Below are 18,439 nucleotides of genomic sequence, written 5' to 3'. Positions count from 1 at the left end.
GCTGGGACATGGGGATTACAGGTGGGAGAGGCTGAGGGCATGGGAGAAGCATAAGGGAAAGGTGGTGAGGGACATTTTGGTGGGGCTGTATGGGCTCAGAGCAGCACGGGGATTTGGGAGGGGGTTTATAGATTTATGGAGGTGGGAGAACATAATCTGAATTTACAGAGAGGGTTTGGGGAGGAGGTTTAGAGGATCTTATTCTAGGGGATTGCTTGAAGGAGGGTGTAGGGTTTGGCCGGAGAGTTCAGGGCTCCAGCGTCAAGCAGCCAAGACCAGAATGCAGGTCACAAATGGAAAAAGCTGGTGTTGGTGCTAAGATGGGGGCTCGGGGACGCCGGGATCCCCAAAAAGGGCAGCAAGGAGGGGAGAAAGCACACCTAGGGCTGAAGGAATTAAAAACCTTGGGATGCCGAGGGGTTTTTCTGAGACACAGATCCACCAGGCTGGGGGAAAAACCCCCTGGGATCACAGAGCAGGGGCCAAGGAGGCGGGAAGGAGCGGGGCCGGGCCGCCAAGCCCCTCCCCACGGGGCCGGGGCCGCGGTAGAGGCGGGGGCGGCGGCGGAGGGAGAGCGGGGAAGGCGGCGAAGGGCTGCCCCGGCTCTCTGGGTACGGAGTCGGGGCGATCCGAAGTTTATTGCTGAAAAGGGAGGGGAAAAAAAAAGGGAAAAATACTAATAATTACAGAAGAGAATAAAATAAATACGGGAAGAATTGTAGATAGATACGGAGAGAGAGAGAGAGAAAAAAAAAAAGAAAAAAAAAGGGAAGAGCATCTCCTTGCAGTTGCCTCGGAGGGATGCGGCGGAGCGCGGCCGGCGGGACCCCCCGCTGCCCGGGCAACACCCGGGGCCGGAGCGGGGCTGAACCGTGAGTCCTCACCCCAGGAAGGCCGGACCGGGGCGGCGGGGACTCCTCCCGCCCTGCTCAACCTCCGCGCATCCTCCGGCGTCGCCGTGCCGAGCCGTGCCGAGCCGTGCCGGGCCGCTCGGTCCGAGCCGTGCCGAGTCGGTGTGAACCGAGCAGTGCCGAGCGGTTAGGATGAGGGGCATCCTCTACTTCTGCACGCTGATCCTCCTGGGTGAGTAACAACTTTCTGCCGGGGTTTACTTGTCCGCCTCCGGGTATGGGTGATCTCTCTCCTCCCAGTACCCCGGGAGCATCAGCCCGCTTTCTGTTGTGCTCGCTCTGAAGCCAAGCGCTGGATCTTTGCTACTGTCACTCCGGATAGTTCTGTTTGCCGCGGGAATTGGCTAATTAGAGAAGAGAATGAACGCACTTCTCGCTGGGGAAGAGGAGCTTAGAGGGAGGTGTTGGGTGGGTGAGGATTTAGTACGGCGCCGGGTGGTGGAGGAGACGGAAAATGTCGGGGTTCGGTGCTGGAGGGTGATGGCAATGCGTGAGCCTCAGCCCCGCAACGTGTGGAGCTGTGCAGCGGGGCTTCCCGCTGGTCCTTCCCAAAACTGGGTGCCCTCAGGGCATTTTGCACGGGCAGCTGCTTCCCTTTACTCCTATGCGAGCTATAAAACGGCTGGGAGATGCTGTCCCCCGTGGGATGCTGCTGTATCTGCTGCGATGCAGTCCGCTGCATCCGTGCTTGGAGCATCCCACTTATAACCCATATCTCTCCCGTGTGCCATGCTCATGGGTCCCCGAGTCCCCTGAGCAGTTTCCATGTGTCCGGCAGCAGGCAGCCACAGCTGGGAACCGCACTGCTTTGGCTACAACCTCGACAGCTCCTCATAGGGTGTGTTTCCTCCTTGCTCCGTGCTTCGTTGAGATGGCAAACCCCAAAACGTGGGTTCGAATAAAGCAGGAAAGGCTGCAGAGAGGCAGGGGGTGGGATGTGCTGGTCCTCTTCCAGTGGCTGTTGGGAAGAAGGACTGGAAGTGGTTGGGATATCCTGGTCGACCTGTATGTACCTTGAGCATCCCCGTTCTCATCCCACGTCCTGGGTGAAAACCACAGTAGGTTTTTGGTTTTGTTTTTTTTTTTTTTTTTGCTCAATGAAGATGGCTTTGTCAGAGCTCCAGGTGACTCCTCGTGCTCGCTTTCCCTGTCACTAGATGTCACCAGCAGCAACTCATGCAAGTCCCACCAGGCAGTGGGAGGTTTCGACTCCCAAGAGCAGCTGTCTCCAGCCCTGGAGTGGTTCACTCCGTGGGTTTGGGGTGTCCAGATTAGTTCAGCTCCTGATTGCAGGGACTGGAGCTGAGATGAGGAAGGTCTCAGGCTGCCACAGAGGTGGAGATCTCTCCTGTGAGGCTCGTGGAGCATCTGGGTGGGAGGTCAGGTCTCTGCATGACCCCTTTTCTATGTGGTTCAGATTGAGTGGGTAACTGATGGAGTGCCTGATTGACTGGCTGGTGGGCTGATTGATTTTCTCTAGAGAAAGCCGAGTTAGAGAAAAGAGCTTCTGCAAATGGCCAGCTCTCCATTGTCAGCAATGCAATTGGGATTAGTGGGCAGGATTTAAGGATACACCCATCATCTCACATCCAGACCAGAGCAAAACCATCAGATAGTATTCATCTTCTGATCTCAGGGACTCCAGAAGGACCTTTCCACCTGTGGACTAGCATTGGACTCTTGCAGGCTCAGTGCCATCTCAGCAGATGCCATCCCAAGCCCTCCATCTGCTCTATAGATGTTTCCTGGATGTTTGTGTTATGGATGGACAATAACTGCTTGTTCAGATGTGGAGATATCTGTGATGGGGATGGGGACTGCTGAGGTTCTGGGCTGGTGGTGGAGCCTTTGCAGCTATAAGCACAGCACTATCCAGCTTTCAATATCCTGCAAACCGTGAGGGCTGCAGTGGGAATACCTCCCTTTTTGTGTGTCCCCCCCCTGTTTTGGGATGATGCAGGGTGGAGGAGGCAGGGCTGGAAGCAGTTAGGTTCTCTGGAGTGGGACCAGGCAGAATCTCCATCAAAGATAGAGATCTCCTGCTGTCACTTCGTACCCAGCTCCCCATTGGCACAAGCACGCAGGGGAAACCAGACAAAAGAAAAGAAATAATAATAGAGTTGAAGAGATTTTTACTTTCTCAGCTACTTTTCATCTAGATCAGCTCCCTGATCTGTCTCACCAGCAGCTACAAGGATATCAGTACCAGCAGCAAGGAGAATGTAAGATCACATCACTGGGGACAGGGCCATGGTTTGTGGGCATTCACTGCTGACTCAGTGTCCCCTAATACTTGCTTGTATCTGTGGCAATGGTTGGAAATCCCACACGCAGAATACTGGTCAGATATATTCAGGTAACTGTGGAAGGTTTTATGAAGGGTGAATCTAGTGGTTGGCAACCCTACCTTTGGTAGGGGGGTTGGAACTCAATGATCTGTAAGATCCTTTCCAACCCAAACCATTCTACTGTGTATAGATATATATTCTATGATAAAACCCACCCTCCTGAAAGCATTAAATACAAAGAATGTCATTAATTTTATGAAGATGTCAGACAGTACCTCTGACCAGCTCCCAAAACACTGCCCATTCCTTATGCAGTAGTGGATCACTGGGATGGAGGGTGGGATCCCAAATGGCATCTGGGACGTCTTCCTCTGACAACAGCTAAGTTTACCTGGGGAGTTTTATGGCTCAGGGTAGTTAGCATCATTCCTGGCATATGTTAACCACAGCCTCTTCACAGATGTGATCAAACAAAAAGGATTTTCACCCGTTTTGAGAGCACACATCCCATGGGGAGAGCAAAAATCTCAACAGAAATGCATCTGTGTGCACAAGAGAGGGAAACAGTCCCTAAATTAGTGCCTTTGTCAGCTCTGACAGGAGCAGTGCATTATTTGCATCAACAAGAATGTGATATTTATGCCTGTTTATTGGCACGGGGAAGAAACAAAACTTCTCTCTCCATGGTGCAAATTCCTCTGCAAGGAGATTGCCACACCCAGAACACATTTATTTGTTTTGCAGAGCTTTGGGCCCTAAAAAAATAATTACTTCAGGGTCAAAATTAGTACTAGTTAAGTCTAATAAGTAGTGTGAGTTACTGTGAGCAGTGCTTTATCTTGTTTTGGGAGAAAGCAATGCCTTCTCTGCTCTCCTGATAGTTTTCACAGAAGGTCCCTATTGTGCCTGAAATTCTCTTCATCATTTCTGCTTGAGTTTTGTCACTTTCATAACTTTGCATTTGGTCATTTTTAAGCATGACTTTAATTGTGGGTGAAGCCAGTCACGTTTCAATGAAAAAACGCAACCAAGACATCCGTGTTTTTTTTTCCATTCAGTGGGCTTCATTTTCCTTTTGTTGTTTTTTTTTTTTAAAGAAAATGGACCCCTTTTTTCTCAGCCCAAAGGTGGAAGAGAACAAATTCTAAGGGAGTTCTGCTAAAAAATAAAAATTAGAAGGGTACAGAATCATAAAATGATCAAGGTTGGAAAAGATCTCTAAGATCACCAAGTCCAACCCCAACCCATCACCACCATGACCACTAAATCATGTCCCTCGGTGCCACAAATATGCATTTCAAGGCACATTTCCTTGAAAGAAATAAAAAGAAAGCTTGTCCTTGTCAATCTTCAGTTCAGTCCTGTTCCAGTTTTTTTCCAAATACATCTGTCAAAATCCCCTCTGGTAATAACTTCTGACTTCAAGCCTGGCTGGGCTGATGCTGGGAGCTGTGTGTTGGTGAGTGAGGGAGCTGGGAAGCCATGCCCATCACTCTGTATGGACAGCATGCAACTCTTGTGGCTATCACAGCCTTAAAGGCTTAAATAGAGGTGTGCTGGGATTGGGCTCCTGTTGTAATCGTATTTGAAAGTCAAGGCTAGGAGGATAATATTGAAGAGGTGGATGGGAAGTGGAACCACAGGTGGGCATTGGGTCCTGGAGATGGACCAGGAGGAAACACATCTATGATGTCACTGTGGGTGATTGTGTCCCAGTGTGTTCACAAGCGTCCATGTGTGTCCAGGAGGAGTTGTGGTGGTCAAGGTGATGTTGGCCTTGGACTCAGTACTGCTGTATGGAGAGCAGGATGGCTCTGCAGAAGGTGGAAACACCATTTCTCCTGGGTAAGGAGATCCTGGGACTGCCACAGGGAATAGAAATGAGTGTGCAGAAAGAGTAAGCATCTTTTAAGGTCACACTGTATTCAAATCACCTGTGGCTCCTCCAGGATTTTGGTCTAATAACAAGTAATGCCACAGCTGGCATCCTTTGAGCTGTAAAGGTTTTGACAGATGTTCAGAAATGTTGGTGTCCTCATTAATATTTCCAAGCATCTTAGGTGAGCTATGCAGGTAGGAAGCTGTCATAGAATCATAGAGTGGCTTGGGTTGGCAGGGACCTCAAAGATCATCTAGTTCCAACCCCCCTTCCCTGGGCAGGGTTACCAACCACTAGATAGGCTGCTCTGGAAACCATAAAGCTTGGCCTTGAATGTATCCCACAGCTGAAGATCTGCTTCAGGGGCTCAGCAGTGCCACATATTTCCCTGCTGCTGGGATTGGCATCTATGCAAGACATAGGATGTAGTCAGAGCCCAGTCATCTCAAGCCTTTCCTTGTCCATCTGACTGGAGCTGTTGGGGTAACTGGGATTTAGATACCTGTAGATGCAGACCACAGAAACCTCTCTGGGCTGCTGCTCGACTGCCTGACTGTCCTCATGGGGAAAAAGTGTTTTCCTATATCCCATCGGACTAGATCTTTATTTCCCAGCTCAGGACTGCCTTGTCACTTATTTCTTTTCACCTCCTTTCATGCGAATCCCTGCTCTCGCTCCGCAGGCAGCTCCTTGCTGCACATGTTGCTCTTTCTGTCCGAAGCCATCTGGGAAGCTGTTTGCATGAAAGATGCAGTCAAAACAGTTGTGCTGTTGTTCTGATTTATTGAACCCAACTGGTAAAACCTGTCTCTGATACCTGCCCTCGCTGAGTGCTTTGACAGGGCAATTAGCAGTGCTCCCTATGCGACTGCTGACAGTTGCATGGGTCATTTTGACATGCAAGTACAGGCAGTTGGTTTTAAGTTCATGGGTTCCTGTTTATCGAGGAGAAAGGAATGATTTTCTGGTGCTTCTTCCAAAAGTAGGATCAAGTTGCTCATCTTTCACGCATGGCTGGGTCCTGCCATCTATTCTTGGTCCCCAGTGGGATGGCAGTACGTTTTGGCTATGGGGCTTTAACTGAGTCCAGATGCTAAAGGTCTGGGAGTTACGACCAGAGAAACCATTCAGCTTTGTTTTTATTTTTCACCACCTCTGCTTCTTGTGCAAAGAGCAAAAGGGCATCACTTAAGTCAAGTCTCAACACTGAAACTTCTATCTGAGAAAACATATTGAGGGTGCACTCTATCCCCTCGTCTAGGTTCATTCTTGAGGCTGCTTTGCAGGCTGCCCTGTGAGCATGTGTTCCAGGTCTCTTCTCCCTTGGAGGAGTTCAGCTGCTAATGGCTGTAAATCCCATGAGGAGCGGAGGTGTCTGTGGGAAGTGCTTGTCTGCAAGAGGAATGTGTTTGGGAGTCCAGGGCTGTGTGATTTGAGGTCTCGTGGGACTCAGAGCTGAGCTGGGCATAGCAAATGCTCAGGGCAGGTTCTGGAGGAAGTCCAGGGCACAGAGAGAGCACAATCTTTGCGAAGTCATCAGCCTTTGCTTCAAGTTTTGCATCAAAGAAGGCTGGCTGATGCTTCTGCAGCAGCCACCTGGGAAATCCCATCATCCTTGATTAAACACAGCAAAGGAAACATAGGGCAGCTACAGCCTCATGGGAAAGAGCCTGTACTTGGATGACAGCTGTGAGTTTTTTGGAGCAAATCTGGTGTCTGGGCCACCACTCATTCAGGGTTCATGTGGTCCTGTCCGTGAGAGTTTTACATAAGCAATCAAATCAATCTTAAAGGGTTTTGAGTTTCTCAACTCATCTTATTTTACTGTGGCAACCTTTATTGAATGCTTTGTCTTCTTTTTTCCTCCTGCTCATACTGGACCCTTCGATGGCAACTGATTCACTGTGTTTGCAATTTGTTTTTTCTTTCTGTCCATTGGTCACCAGCATCACCTGTAAGTGGTGTCCAGGAGCTCCAGACCAGCACCCTGGATGCTGGTTGTAGGCATATTTCCTTGACTTGCAGCCCACCTGCCCCTCCTCCCAGCCAAAAAGCTCAGACCTGCTTGGGGAGCAAGGCATGGAATAATAGAATATCCCAAGTTGGAAGGGATCCATAAGGATCATTGAGTCCAACACCTTGGGAAGCCAGGGGGAAACTCATAGCTACTTGGAGCTACTTCTTTCTGTGACTTTGGATAAAAAGTTCTTAATAACAGGCTGAGTATTTCTTCTGAGGCTTTAACTTCCATGCGAGCAAAGAAAAATGCATCTCCCCACGACAGCCTTCACAGCAATCTTTCAGATATTATACAGCTCACTCCATTACCTGCAATCTGGAAATAGGTGGCAGAAGTCTGCTGTAGCACTGCATGTTTTTTCTTTTCTTGCTCTCTGTGTTTTCTTTTGATGTTCGGTGTGTACAGCACAAGGCACCTTAAAAAGGTGTCACAAGGCAACATAAATCCAGGCACATTGACTCTTCTGTAATAAAGGCTGCAGGTTAGGACGATGTGTTTGCCATCTCCTAATGGAGAGGGGAGCAAACCAGGATGCTGAGTTATTAGACAGGGCTTGGAATGAATCAAAGCCATTTGACCTGTTTGTGTAAAACCTCAGACAAGGCTGAGTTTGCCTAAGTGTTTCCTCTGCACGGTGAGGAATTACACTCCTCCTCTCAAGGGTTGGTTGATTTATGCCCTGGATTTGACACATGAGTTATAGCAATTCCATGGTAGATCTTTTTTTTCTTTCTTTTTTTTTCTTTTTTTTTTTTTTCTCTTTTTTCTTCTCCCTTTGGCTTGTTTTGTTTCTTCCTTTTATAACAGAGCATAACCCAACGAGGCTGGACTGCCTTTGCTTTCCTTTCAGTATGGGAAAAAGTGCTCAGGAGTCATTAAGGTCACAGCCTACAGATACCCTAAATGTAATGGGGAAGAGTTATTCTCCTTGCAGGGAGGAAATTGAGCTGTATATTAGGAATATATGCTTTGCTTTGAGCCAACATCTGATCACTTAAAGGAAGAAAGCGGAGCAGGTTCTCCTTTAGAAAATGGTAGGATCACTTTGAGGCTTGTTGGGGTTTGTAGGCATTAACAAATCTTATTCCCATAACTTGTGCTGCCCAGAGAGCTTCTTGTTTTTCCCAGGTTCAAGTTTGTGCCATTTCTGTGATAGTTCCCTAGTAACTGAAGGGAAACAGGAATGGAAATGACCTGAGACCCAGTTGAGCTGCCTTCTCATAGACCCAGCCTGTCTTTGGGGTTCTCTAGGGGAAAAGATAAAGAATTGCATTAACCTTGAAACTTAAGACTTCTCCCCATGGACTAGAAGGTGCAATAAAAAGCAGAAGAGATGGACCAGAGCTGATCTAGGACAAGAGGTAATGACCTGAAATTGTGTCAAGGGAGGGTCAGGTTGGATATTAGGAAACATTTCTTCTCCCAAAGAGTGGTCAGTCACTGGTACTGGATGCCCAGGGAGTGGTGGGATCACAATCCATGCAGGTGTTCCAGAACCATTGAAATGTGTCACATAGAGACATGGTGGGGGGGGGTTGGGGTTGGACTTGATGATCTTAGAAGTTTTTCCTGCCTGAATGACTTTATGATTCTATGGTTCTGGTCTGGAGATGGAAGGAGAGGAGAAAAGGCTGGAAAGGAGTTGGAGATGAACCTTAATAGGGGACCCAGGAGCTGAGAAGAAGGAAGTGTAAGTTTGTAAGGGTCTGAAAGCAATTCTGGAACTGAGAAAGCCGTGAGAGTTGGACTCCCCCCTCTGTGAATGGTGACACGAGTCATGCTGGGGAGGTGGGGAAGTGCATGAGAACTGAGAGCTGGAGGACCCATCCATCTGCATGGTGTGCGGAGGCACACACATGGCATAAAGCAGTTCCAAGTGATCACCCTCGTGGGAGTGATTTGAGGAAATTTATCTCCCTCTGCTGATATTGCTTCACTCTTCCTCCTGCAGACCCAGGCAGGGCAATCCTTAATGTCTGCTGGAATGACTGTTGGTAATTAAGTACCTGACTCAAGGGGGTCTGGGTTTCTAGTTGGGTTCCTTATATATAATTGCATTACCAATTAATTATTGATCATAATTGGTAGGACTATAGCAAAAATCACCATCACCAACAAAGAAACAAAGAAAACAACAACACAGAACCAAGGCAAACCAAAAACGCTCTAGCAAATAACGAAGAGAAATTCAGTGGACTTCTGCATAAGTTCCTAATCTGCAAGGCAAATGCTGTCCTACACTCAGGAATTATGACATCTACTTCTGAGTGTCTCTCAACATTTGGGAAACAATGCAAACTCACTGCAACTCAGTCTAAAATGAGGGATATTTTGGGGGTAGACAAATTACCACGAGGCAGGAGCAGGTGAGAGTGGTGTTTGCCCTGGGATGTTGTGCAGAATGGCTACCTACAAAGTGGGACTGAAATTACTCACCGTTGTATCAGAATGAATGTGACTTTCAGCAGCACCTGCTGCTCACACAGTCGACTGAGCTCTTATTTTGGCACTTGTGCAGCTGCTGGCTAATGTGCTCTGAAAATCTGCCTGCATCCCCTACATGGGGATCAGTGGTCCTACTGTGAGTTGGGTTTAGAGATGTGCATGACTAAAGAGAAGGAGATGAATTCAGTGATGTGCCATGGAGACAAGAGAGCAGCTCTGGGGTGCAAAAACTAAAAGGCTCTGATAGTAGAGTAGGCTGGAAAACAGCAAAAAAACCTGGGATTTTGGTACAATTTGGCTTCCAAACAACACTGACAAATCAGGAATAGCAGGAACTGCCATAAAAGACAGAGAACAGAAAATTAAATACTTATTGAGGGTAATTCCATCTGAAGAAAATCAAGGAGTAAAACAACGTATTGGGTATGTTTGTTCTGTTTTACCTGCTTTTATTTAAAAAAAAAAACAGCTTCCTGTTACATTGCTCCTTCTGGAGAGGCACTGGACATGGAGACAAATGGACCCTGTTTCTCATCTGTCACCTGCTCACTTCCAGACATGGATGGTTCCAGCAGAAAGCAGGTATGGGTTTCATCCTACCTGCTATTCACCTGGAGCCTCTTTAGTCAACAGAGAGGGGCTGCTGGGTCCAGAGGAGCATTTATCCTCTCTGCAGATCTATATCAACTCCAGGAATTACAAGGAGAAACAAGATGGCAGTTTTAATCCTTTTCCTTGAATGTTAGATGTCCTAAGCTCATACGTACCCCTCCTAAACCACCAAGGCTGATGTTCCTCAAGAGATGAACTGGTGATGGGGTGAGCAGCCAAAGAGTCACTCAAACCATTCTATGATTCTGTGATTCTATGATTCCTTTCCCCAGAAAGCACCTGTAAACCACACGGTGCCCAGGAGCCTTTGGGGATGTTGAACTTTGGTTTTCAAGCCCATTAAACTGCCAAATGTTCCCTGAAATGGTTTTGGCCAGGGCCAACTAGCCATCTCCTGGGCACGGGTCAGGATCCAGCATGAGCCAAGGCCCATTAGCAGCAGGTGGTTTGCATGTGGATGCTCTGTTTTGAAGGGGAAGGGATTTTAATAGCATGGATGAGGCAGTTCTGGACCAGCATCTCGAGTTGTTTAATTACCTATCTTAGACCATCCTTTCCCTCCCAGACACTAGTCGTCTCTCAGCCCCATCCTGCAGTTGCTGTTGAGCAAATGTGCTTCAAGCTTAATCTCAGCCCCACACATTCATCTTCCTTTCTGCTGTTTCCAGCTCAGAAGGCAGAACACTGTCAATGACATGAGATAATACAAAATAAATGATAGTGCTGCCTAATTTGATTGGGAACAGATAAATCCCCATTTCTAAAGCAAGCAGGTGCATGCAAGACCACACAGTGCTGGCAAGGGGCCGGGGCTGTGCATGCACACATTAGAAGCTCCATAGCTCTATCAACTCTGAAGTGTCCTCTCCATCACCAAAGTTTTCCTTGGCTTGCAGTTAGCATGACCTCATGAAAGATAAGGCACATGAGAGAAGTCTGAGGATTCTTGAATTATCTAGAGTTGAAAAGGGAAGAAAGACACAGGAGAGAACATGATCACACTCTATAAATACCTTCAAGGTAACAGAGCAAGGGGAGGGAGAGGATTAGTCACACTACTTTAAGACAGGGGATGAGGGGAGAGAGCAACAGTGTGAAGCAGAGGAAGAAAAAAGTTTTAAGCTGAGCAGAATGCCTAAGCTATTTTTCTTTCTCATTTGTACTGGAAAAAGAAATTGAAGGGCTGTAGTTTGGGCCACACATGAAGCTTGATGCAACTGTTTTTCAGGACATTTGGAGTTTCTGGCCATAAGGATTAAAGGCTACATCTGTGTGTTGGATCTCTACATCATAGGTGCATCCGTGAGCTAAACAAGGAGACTGTGTAACCTCCTAGACAAAGACAGGTCAAGGTCCCTCTCATTTGAATGAAAGAGAAGGTTGGCCAAAGTTCCTTCACCACCTTTTTCCCTCCACCCCCCGTATCCTACACTCATATTGAAGGTATCGTGGAAAAATGGTGCTGCTTGACCAAAGGTCTTCATAGTTGTGTGATGGTGGCTCAGTGGTGGGTGAATCTGGGACAACCAAGAGGTTTGGCTAGCCTCCAAATCTTGTTAATGAGTGATGAGGTGGCTGCTGCTCATCTCTGCTAGAGCAACCTTGCTTTTAGTGCCTCAGATCCGGCCCTGTCCTCCTTGAAAATGGAGATGGGGAAGGCAGGAGTTTGGATGCAGCTCCCTGATGGACTAGCTCCAAGACTGGCTTGGACAATCATTCTTATTGTCACCTTCTGTTATTCTAGGACTCAAAATTAAGCATTTTCCAAAAAATGCAGGTAGCTGCTGCCAAGATTCTTTCCTGTCTCCCCACGCAAGTGCCAAGAACTCCTTCTTCTCATAACAAATCAACAAGCCAAATATAGGTGTCCCCAGAGAAAAGCCTTCAGGCTAGTAAAAACCAACAAGTTGGTCCAACTAAAGGTAAACAAGTTAATTATGCTGTTCTTCAGCCTGTGGTTTTCTGAGTAAGTAACTTGTAGACATATCAATCATCCTGTCCACCTTAAATAACTTCTGAGCCCCCCAGCTAGGTTTTATACATATTTGTACATATATGTATGCGTATCATTATGTAGATATATATATAGATATTTGATAGCAGTCTCCAAAGATGTTCAGGTCCCATGGAATGATGTGAAATCAACTGTGGAAAAAGGAATTGAGCTCCTTGAGTTGCCCACTGAGTTAGTGAAATTCATGGCAGAAAAGGTGCATGTGTGTCCTGGTTTCAGATGGGACACAGTTTGTTTTCTTCATAATGTCTGGTATGAAGCTATGTTGTGTAGTGGTCTTAGGAGGAAAACAATGTTGATATGACACTGAGAGACTCCTTTTATACTGTTGCTTGTTTTATTTCCAGCTAAGCAGTAGGATGCATGACACAGATCTGCATATTGCCAAAGAAATGACTTCCAGGGTTCGAGGTGAGTGTTGGGTGAGATTGGCGAGAGCCCAACACCTGTTAACATAAAAGTAGTTCATGCAGTTCACAAATCCAGTGAGGGAAGGCAAACTGAGAGCTTTGTGTAGACCCAGGACTGCTTCTAGAAGGTAAAAGCTGCTGAGAAATGCCAAAGGGGAAGGATGGTTCTGTGGAAGCTAACCATGACGTAGTACCATAACTGTGGATGCTAATATGATGTGACTATAGAACTGTTTGAGCTGGCAGGGACCTTTAAGGCCATCTGGTCCCACTCCCCTTCAGTGAACAGGGACACCTACAGCTCCATCAGGTGCTCAGAGCCCCATGCAACCTGACCTGAGTGTCCCCAGGAGCAGGGCATCCACCAGCTCTCTTGGCAATTTCAATGCCCAGTACCTTTCTTTTGTGCCAGCTGCACGTTCTCGGGAGGACTTCATTTTCCAGAGAGATGGATGTTAGGATGGAACTCTGCAGGAACTCCTTCAGGATGGATTTACTTGCCGGGGTGACCCCTTGGTCATACCAAGGACACAGGATGCAGAAGGTAACAAGTATTGATGCAGGGAAATGAGGAACATAGACTGACAGACCCCCCCATCTACTCTGCTCTTGTGAGGCCCCATCTGGAGTACTGTGTCCAGGTTTGGAGCCCCCAGTACAAGAAAGACAGGAAGGTGTTGTAGAGGGTCCAGAGGAGAGCCACAGAGATGATCAGGGGACTGGAGCACCTCCCCTATGAAGACAGGCTGAGGGAGCTGGGCTTGTTCACCCTGGAGAAAAGAAGGCTGTGGGGTGACCTCATTGCAACCTTCAGTACCTAAAGGGAGCCTACAGACAGGAGGGGAGTCAACTCTTTGAAAGGGTAGATAACAGCAGGACAAGGGGAAATGGTTTGAAGTTGAGGGAGGGGAGATTTAGGTTGGATGTGAGGGGGAAGTTCTTGACGGAGAGAGCGGTGAGGTGCTGGAACAGCTGCTCAGAGAGGCTGTGGATGCCCCGTCCATCTCTGAAAGTGTTCAAGGCCAGGTTGTTTGGGACCCTGGGCAGCCTGGGCTGGTATTGGTCTAATATTGAATGTGGAGGATGTGCATGTGGCAGAGGGGTTGGAACTTGATGATCCTTGAGGTCCCTTCCAGCCCTGGCCATTCTGTGATTCTGTTTTTGTGATTCTGTCATCTTCAGAGGATAATGCCAAGCTGCAAAACCCTCCAGGACAAGGAAAAGCCCCCCAAGATGTTTCCTTGTTGGGCAAAGCATGACAAGAGGGAACATGTAGTTGTAAGAGCTGGACTCGATGATCCTAATGGGTCCCTTCCACCTTGGGACATTCTATGATTCTGTGATGTTCTGGCAGCCTCAGTACGCATTTCAGCACATGCCATGATTCTGCTTGCACCTCCCACGTGCTGCTCCACTCAGATGTGACACACAGCGTCCTCGTTCTCCGTCATCTGACGTGTTGGGTGGCAAAGGTTAATGGCATGGCATGCAATGGTCGATAGCTGTCAACTACAATAGTTACAGCGACAGCTTGAAGTGAGGAAGGGACAGGGATTAAGTGAATTGGCTGGTGCTTTCTCCTCTGCTGTGCACATGATTTGTGTGCGCCCGTCTGAACCTCACTGCTCATTGCCGTGGTCCCATGTACTGCTGCCTTGCAAACCCAGGGTCTGATCTCAAGGCACGGAGGCACGCATCTGCCCCATAGCATGTTATACAGAAATCACAAGGTAAACGATCTGAAATGAAAGAAGAGAGTGGAAGAGAGAGAAGGGGGGGGGGGAAAAAAAAATTCTTCATGGTGCTTTTGTTTTCTAACAATGTTGACATTATGTAGAGTAACCGAGTATAAAATCTGCCTATCGTTTGGGAGCAGTGTGCAGAAAAGATGCTATTATGTGAGCCTTTTATGCCTCTTTACCCTGTCTGGATCAGAGGAGATAAATGCGTAGATAGGAGCTGAGGCTCCTATCTTTATTTAAGCTGTCAGGTATCGCTACGTTATTTTATGCTGATTGTTATAGAAAGCCTCCACAAAGAGATATATGTTTCTATATTCCCCCACGTTTGCTATTTTAATCTATAATTTAATAATAGAAGAGATGTATTTCCCTATATTATTTTTATTTGTGGTGTCAGTGCTCTTATTTTTCAAATAAACATTCGCAGACACAAAGCACTTAAAATATGCACATAATCAATCTTCTCTGTTCTCTTTTGGGTTCCCTTTTGACTATTATTGCAGTCATACTTTAATTTACGCACAAACACTGAAATATTTTTAGTACCAGATGGGTTCCCCATTGGGATGGCAGACTTGCAGTGAGCACATACATGCGAATCCATGACTGTGGTAATATTCAAACGTGTTCACATCTGAAGTTACATACATACAGGCATGAAATGGCTACACATTGGTAGATATTAAATGGTCAATAGGGCCAGGGCTGTTATCTAGTCTGGTACTGGCCAGTTTCATTTGGTGGTACAGATACAACCCAAGCTGCAATCAGAACTGAGGGGTTCACCTTCGTTTCCCCCCAAAATGTTTTCCATTTCTTTCCAGTGCTTCCCAACAGAGTTAACCATTTCTCAGCTATTTCTCAGTGCATTGAAGGCACTCTGAGGCCAATTTACAATAACAGCCAGCAGCTATATGGAGCAGAAAACTTTGCTTGGGTGGGCCCATGTTTGGTGTCCTGCTTTTTCATAAAAAACAATAGGACAGATTTTATCTTCCTTTCTCCTGGCTGGTCTGCTGTTGGCTTTCCCTGTATGTGTGTGCCCTCATGCAGAGTATACACCAACCCATGTGTTCACACCTAGATGACCAGAGCGTCCAGAGACCATTTGCATGGGTCAGCACGCATAAAGGCAAGCACTTTTGACATTAACCACTCTCAGATACTTGGCTTTCCATGTTCATCATGAGCAAGCACAGTTCTGAAGCAGGCACTTCAGAATGTAAGCTCAGTGCTTAAGGAAGGAATTTCTGGAAGAGTAAATGATTGAGTCATCAAAGAGGAGGGAAAACACTGTTGCAGAATACTGAAATGTTGGGACCAGGAGGGACGATGAAGGGGTACCAATTTGAGTAAATAACCAAAATTGCACCATTTCTAATCACAGAGCATTCAGAGGACACTTGCATGTTAAATGAGATTATTATCAGATGGTCTAGCCATGAGAACTTGGGCAATATCTTGCAAAATATTGAGATTTCTACATGACATTAGGGCACTGACCTTCTCAGTGTTGTCTTAAGAGGAGGTAGGTTCATGAAGTCCTATGAGGCAAACCAGATATGTATGAATTTGCTTCATTTGAGCCCAGAACCATGAATTCTCTGCAGATTGCTTTTTTTTGAGGCTGTTGTAACCTCATCTTCTGGAGACAAAGTCAAATGGCTTCAGGCAACACTGTAGGACCACTGATAATTGAGGAAAGAAAAGGGGCTTATGAGCTAGCTTTGTCTCAGGTTTAACAAAGCTGCTTGAAAACATTTCCTCTCACTTCTTTCCTCTGCAAAAAACAAGTCCTTCTTCTGAAGCCAATAAGAGTCACTTGTCTTTTAGAAGAAAGTATCTGCTTTCAACCATAACTATTTAAAAACATATAATAATCTTTACCGACCTCAAAATTTTCAGTGAGCAGATAGCACATCTTGGGAATCACAGTTTGATAGAGTTGAGGGCTAGCCAGGTTAGGCTGTATGACCAGACCACATCTCTTGAGGTGCGAGATGAATGCTTGCTATGCAAAAGTCCTACTAAGGAGCCCGGCCTTCAGAAGAGAAGGGCAACCAGAGCTGTCTGAACAATTCCCAGGCAGCAACCTGGCAGCATTTCAGATTTAAAATAGTGAGACAATTAGTGGAAGTAGTTTCAGTCTCGATTATTTTCCTCTTACGGCAGAAGAATCTGCAGAAAAGTAGGATGGTTTCTTTCTGAGTGTGTGGAAATCGTATCAGAAGTGGAAGGAGTAAATGAGGGAATCCCAGCATTGGCCCTACTCCTCCTGCACATCTGAGCCCTGTGCTATCCAGCACCCAGCTCTGTTGAGCATCTTTGCACCTCTTGGCACAGGAGAAGTCAGAAGGGCTGTCTGCAGCGTTTTCACTCTATCTGGTCTAAAAACAGCCCCTAATTTCCAACCTGTAGGAGTTACGTATGTAATAATAGGAAAATCAAACAGCTGTATGAGTTTCCTTCTGCTCACGTGTAAAATGTGCAGAGAGTCTGGAAGGGAAAATTGCAAGAAAAAGCAAGCAGGAGTCATCGAGTCTTACAGAGATGTGTCTCTGTCTACTGAAATTCTTGTTCCTTGGGTCAATATTTCTGTGTTTAAGCCTCATGTTGTGCTACTGGTGTCAAGTCAGCAGGGCTGCAGGATGCTTCTGGACCTCCATCACTCCTTGTGGTAGCAATGGGAGGGCTGTTCATGAAGAAGTACAGGAAACCTTGTTCATGGAAGGACCGAGAGCACAAAAACTGTCTGCTGATTCCTTCATGCTGTGGTCGAAGCAAGGAACAAAGCGAAGTTGGAAAGGATAGCTTTGTCCTCACCCCACTGATCCATAATTGGCATTTAGACTGGAAAGATTCACAAACCACCTTTTCGAGCACATTACCCAAGTCCTACAAGAACCCATAGTGCAAACCATCATGTGGATGCCCTATCCCTGCAGGCATTCAAGGCCAGGCTGGATGTGGCTCTGGGCAGCCTGGTCTGCTGGTTGGTGACCCTGCACATAGCAGGGGGTTGGAACTGGATGATCACTGTGGTCCTTTTCAACCCAGGTCATTTTATGATTCTATGATGCTGTGGTTCTATAAACAAAAGATCCTTGCACACCCTACACATGATGAATGCTCCTGCACACGATGCACACCCCTTGTGGTGTGATTTCAGCCACACACCCTCCAACAACGCACACCGATGACCTGATCCTCTGATGAAAAATGTGTATATTTTCTTCCCTCACAGAGAGAGAAAACATGTGCCATTTGGTTCCATGTGGAAGCTGAATCAAAAGCTTATGATTCAGCTTGGTCCCACTTTGATCTCCTGTCCTTCTCCACCCTTGGCAGCTCATGACAGCCGATTGCTACCCAATGGCTGTGTCACAGGCCCCGAAGGCCACCTGTACCCCCACAGCTTGCTGAAGTGAACCTCAGTGTTCAGGTCTAATCAGCAGGTTTGCAGAGAAAATGAGATTTTTTTCTTCCTGGCTGACTTCCATCAGCAGCAGCTCCAGCTCTCCAAGGCACATCTCAATTAATTAATAGAGTCAAACTTTGTTAGAAACAATCGTTGGCCAGAAACTACCCAGTCCCAAGTTTTCTTCTTTGCTTTTCTCTTTGTTGTTTCTCCCTGATGCTTTCTTCCCTCCTGCTTTTTTCAGCAATGAAGCATATCCTGACAAAGCCTAATGCAGAGAGTGGGATCTTCATCAGTTCAACCTTTTCTCCAGCCCATTCAAAGCTGTGCTGGAGTACTTTCCCAAGCAGACCTCAGCACAGAAGCTGTGCAGTCAACTGAGGGCAGGCTGCAGTGTATTACAATATTGGGGTCCTAGAAGATCTTCTGTCACTTCAAACTTGACATTATCTCCTCCAGTTTGGTGATTCCATGATTTATGGAATAGCAGGAAGCTGTTTCTTTGAGAAAGTGACCCAGAAAGCTTCTGGGACAGAAATGCTGAAGGAAAGCTTTCTAGGCAGGTTGGAAGGAAGGAAGGAAGGAAAGGAAGGAAAGGAAGGAAAGGAAGGAAAGGAAGGAAAGGAAGGAAAGGAAGGAAGGAAGGAAGGAAGGAAGGAAGGAAGGAAGGAAGGAAGGAAGGAAGGAAGGAAGGAAGGAA

At 46.8% G+C, this 18,439-nt stretch overlaps 1 protein-coding gene across 1 annotated transcript in view; it reads left to right on the top strand.

Annotated features, from left to right (window-relative positions):
• The first annotated feature begins 568 nt into the window (after positions 1-568).
• The window catches only part of GFRA4 (GDNF family receptor alpha 4), a 70,075-nt gene continuing 52,204 nt past the window's right edge, over positions 569-18,439 (top strand). The window contains exon 1 of the mRNA XM_042872004.1: positions 569-1,083. Within this exon, the coding sequence (XP_042727938.1) occupies positions 1,044-1,083 (40 nt within the window). The 5' untranslated portion in view covers positions 569-1,043. The remainder of the gene's footprint in view (positions 1,084-18,439) is intronic.

This window comes from Lagopus leucura, unplaced genomic scaffold, assembly GCF_019238085.1.
Source record: "Lagopus leucura isolate 7727_CA_CO unplaced genomic scaffold, USGS_WTPT01 Super-Scaffold_100004, whole genome shotgun sequence".
Classification (NCBI taxonomy): domain Eukaryota; kingdom Metazoa; phylum Chordata; class Aves; order Galliformes; family Phasianidae; genus Lagopus; species Lagopus leucura.
The sequence above is the reverse complement of the archived record's forward strand: the minus strand, read 5'-3'. Positions and strand labels throughout refer to the sequence as shown.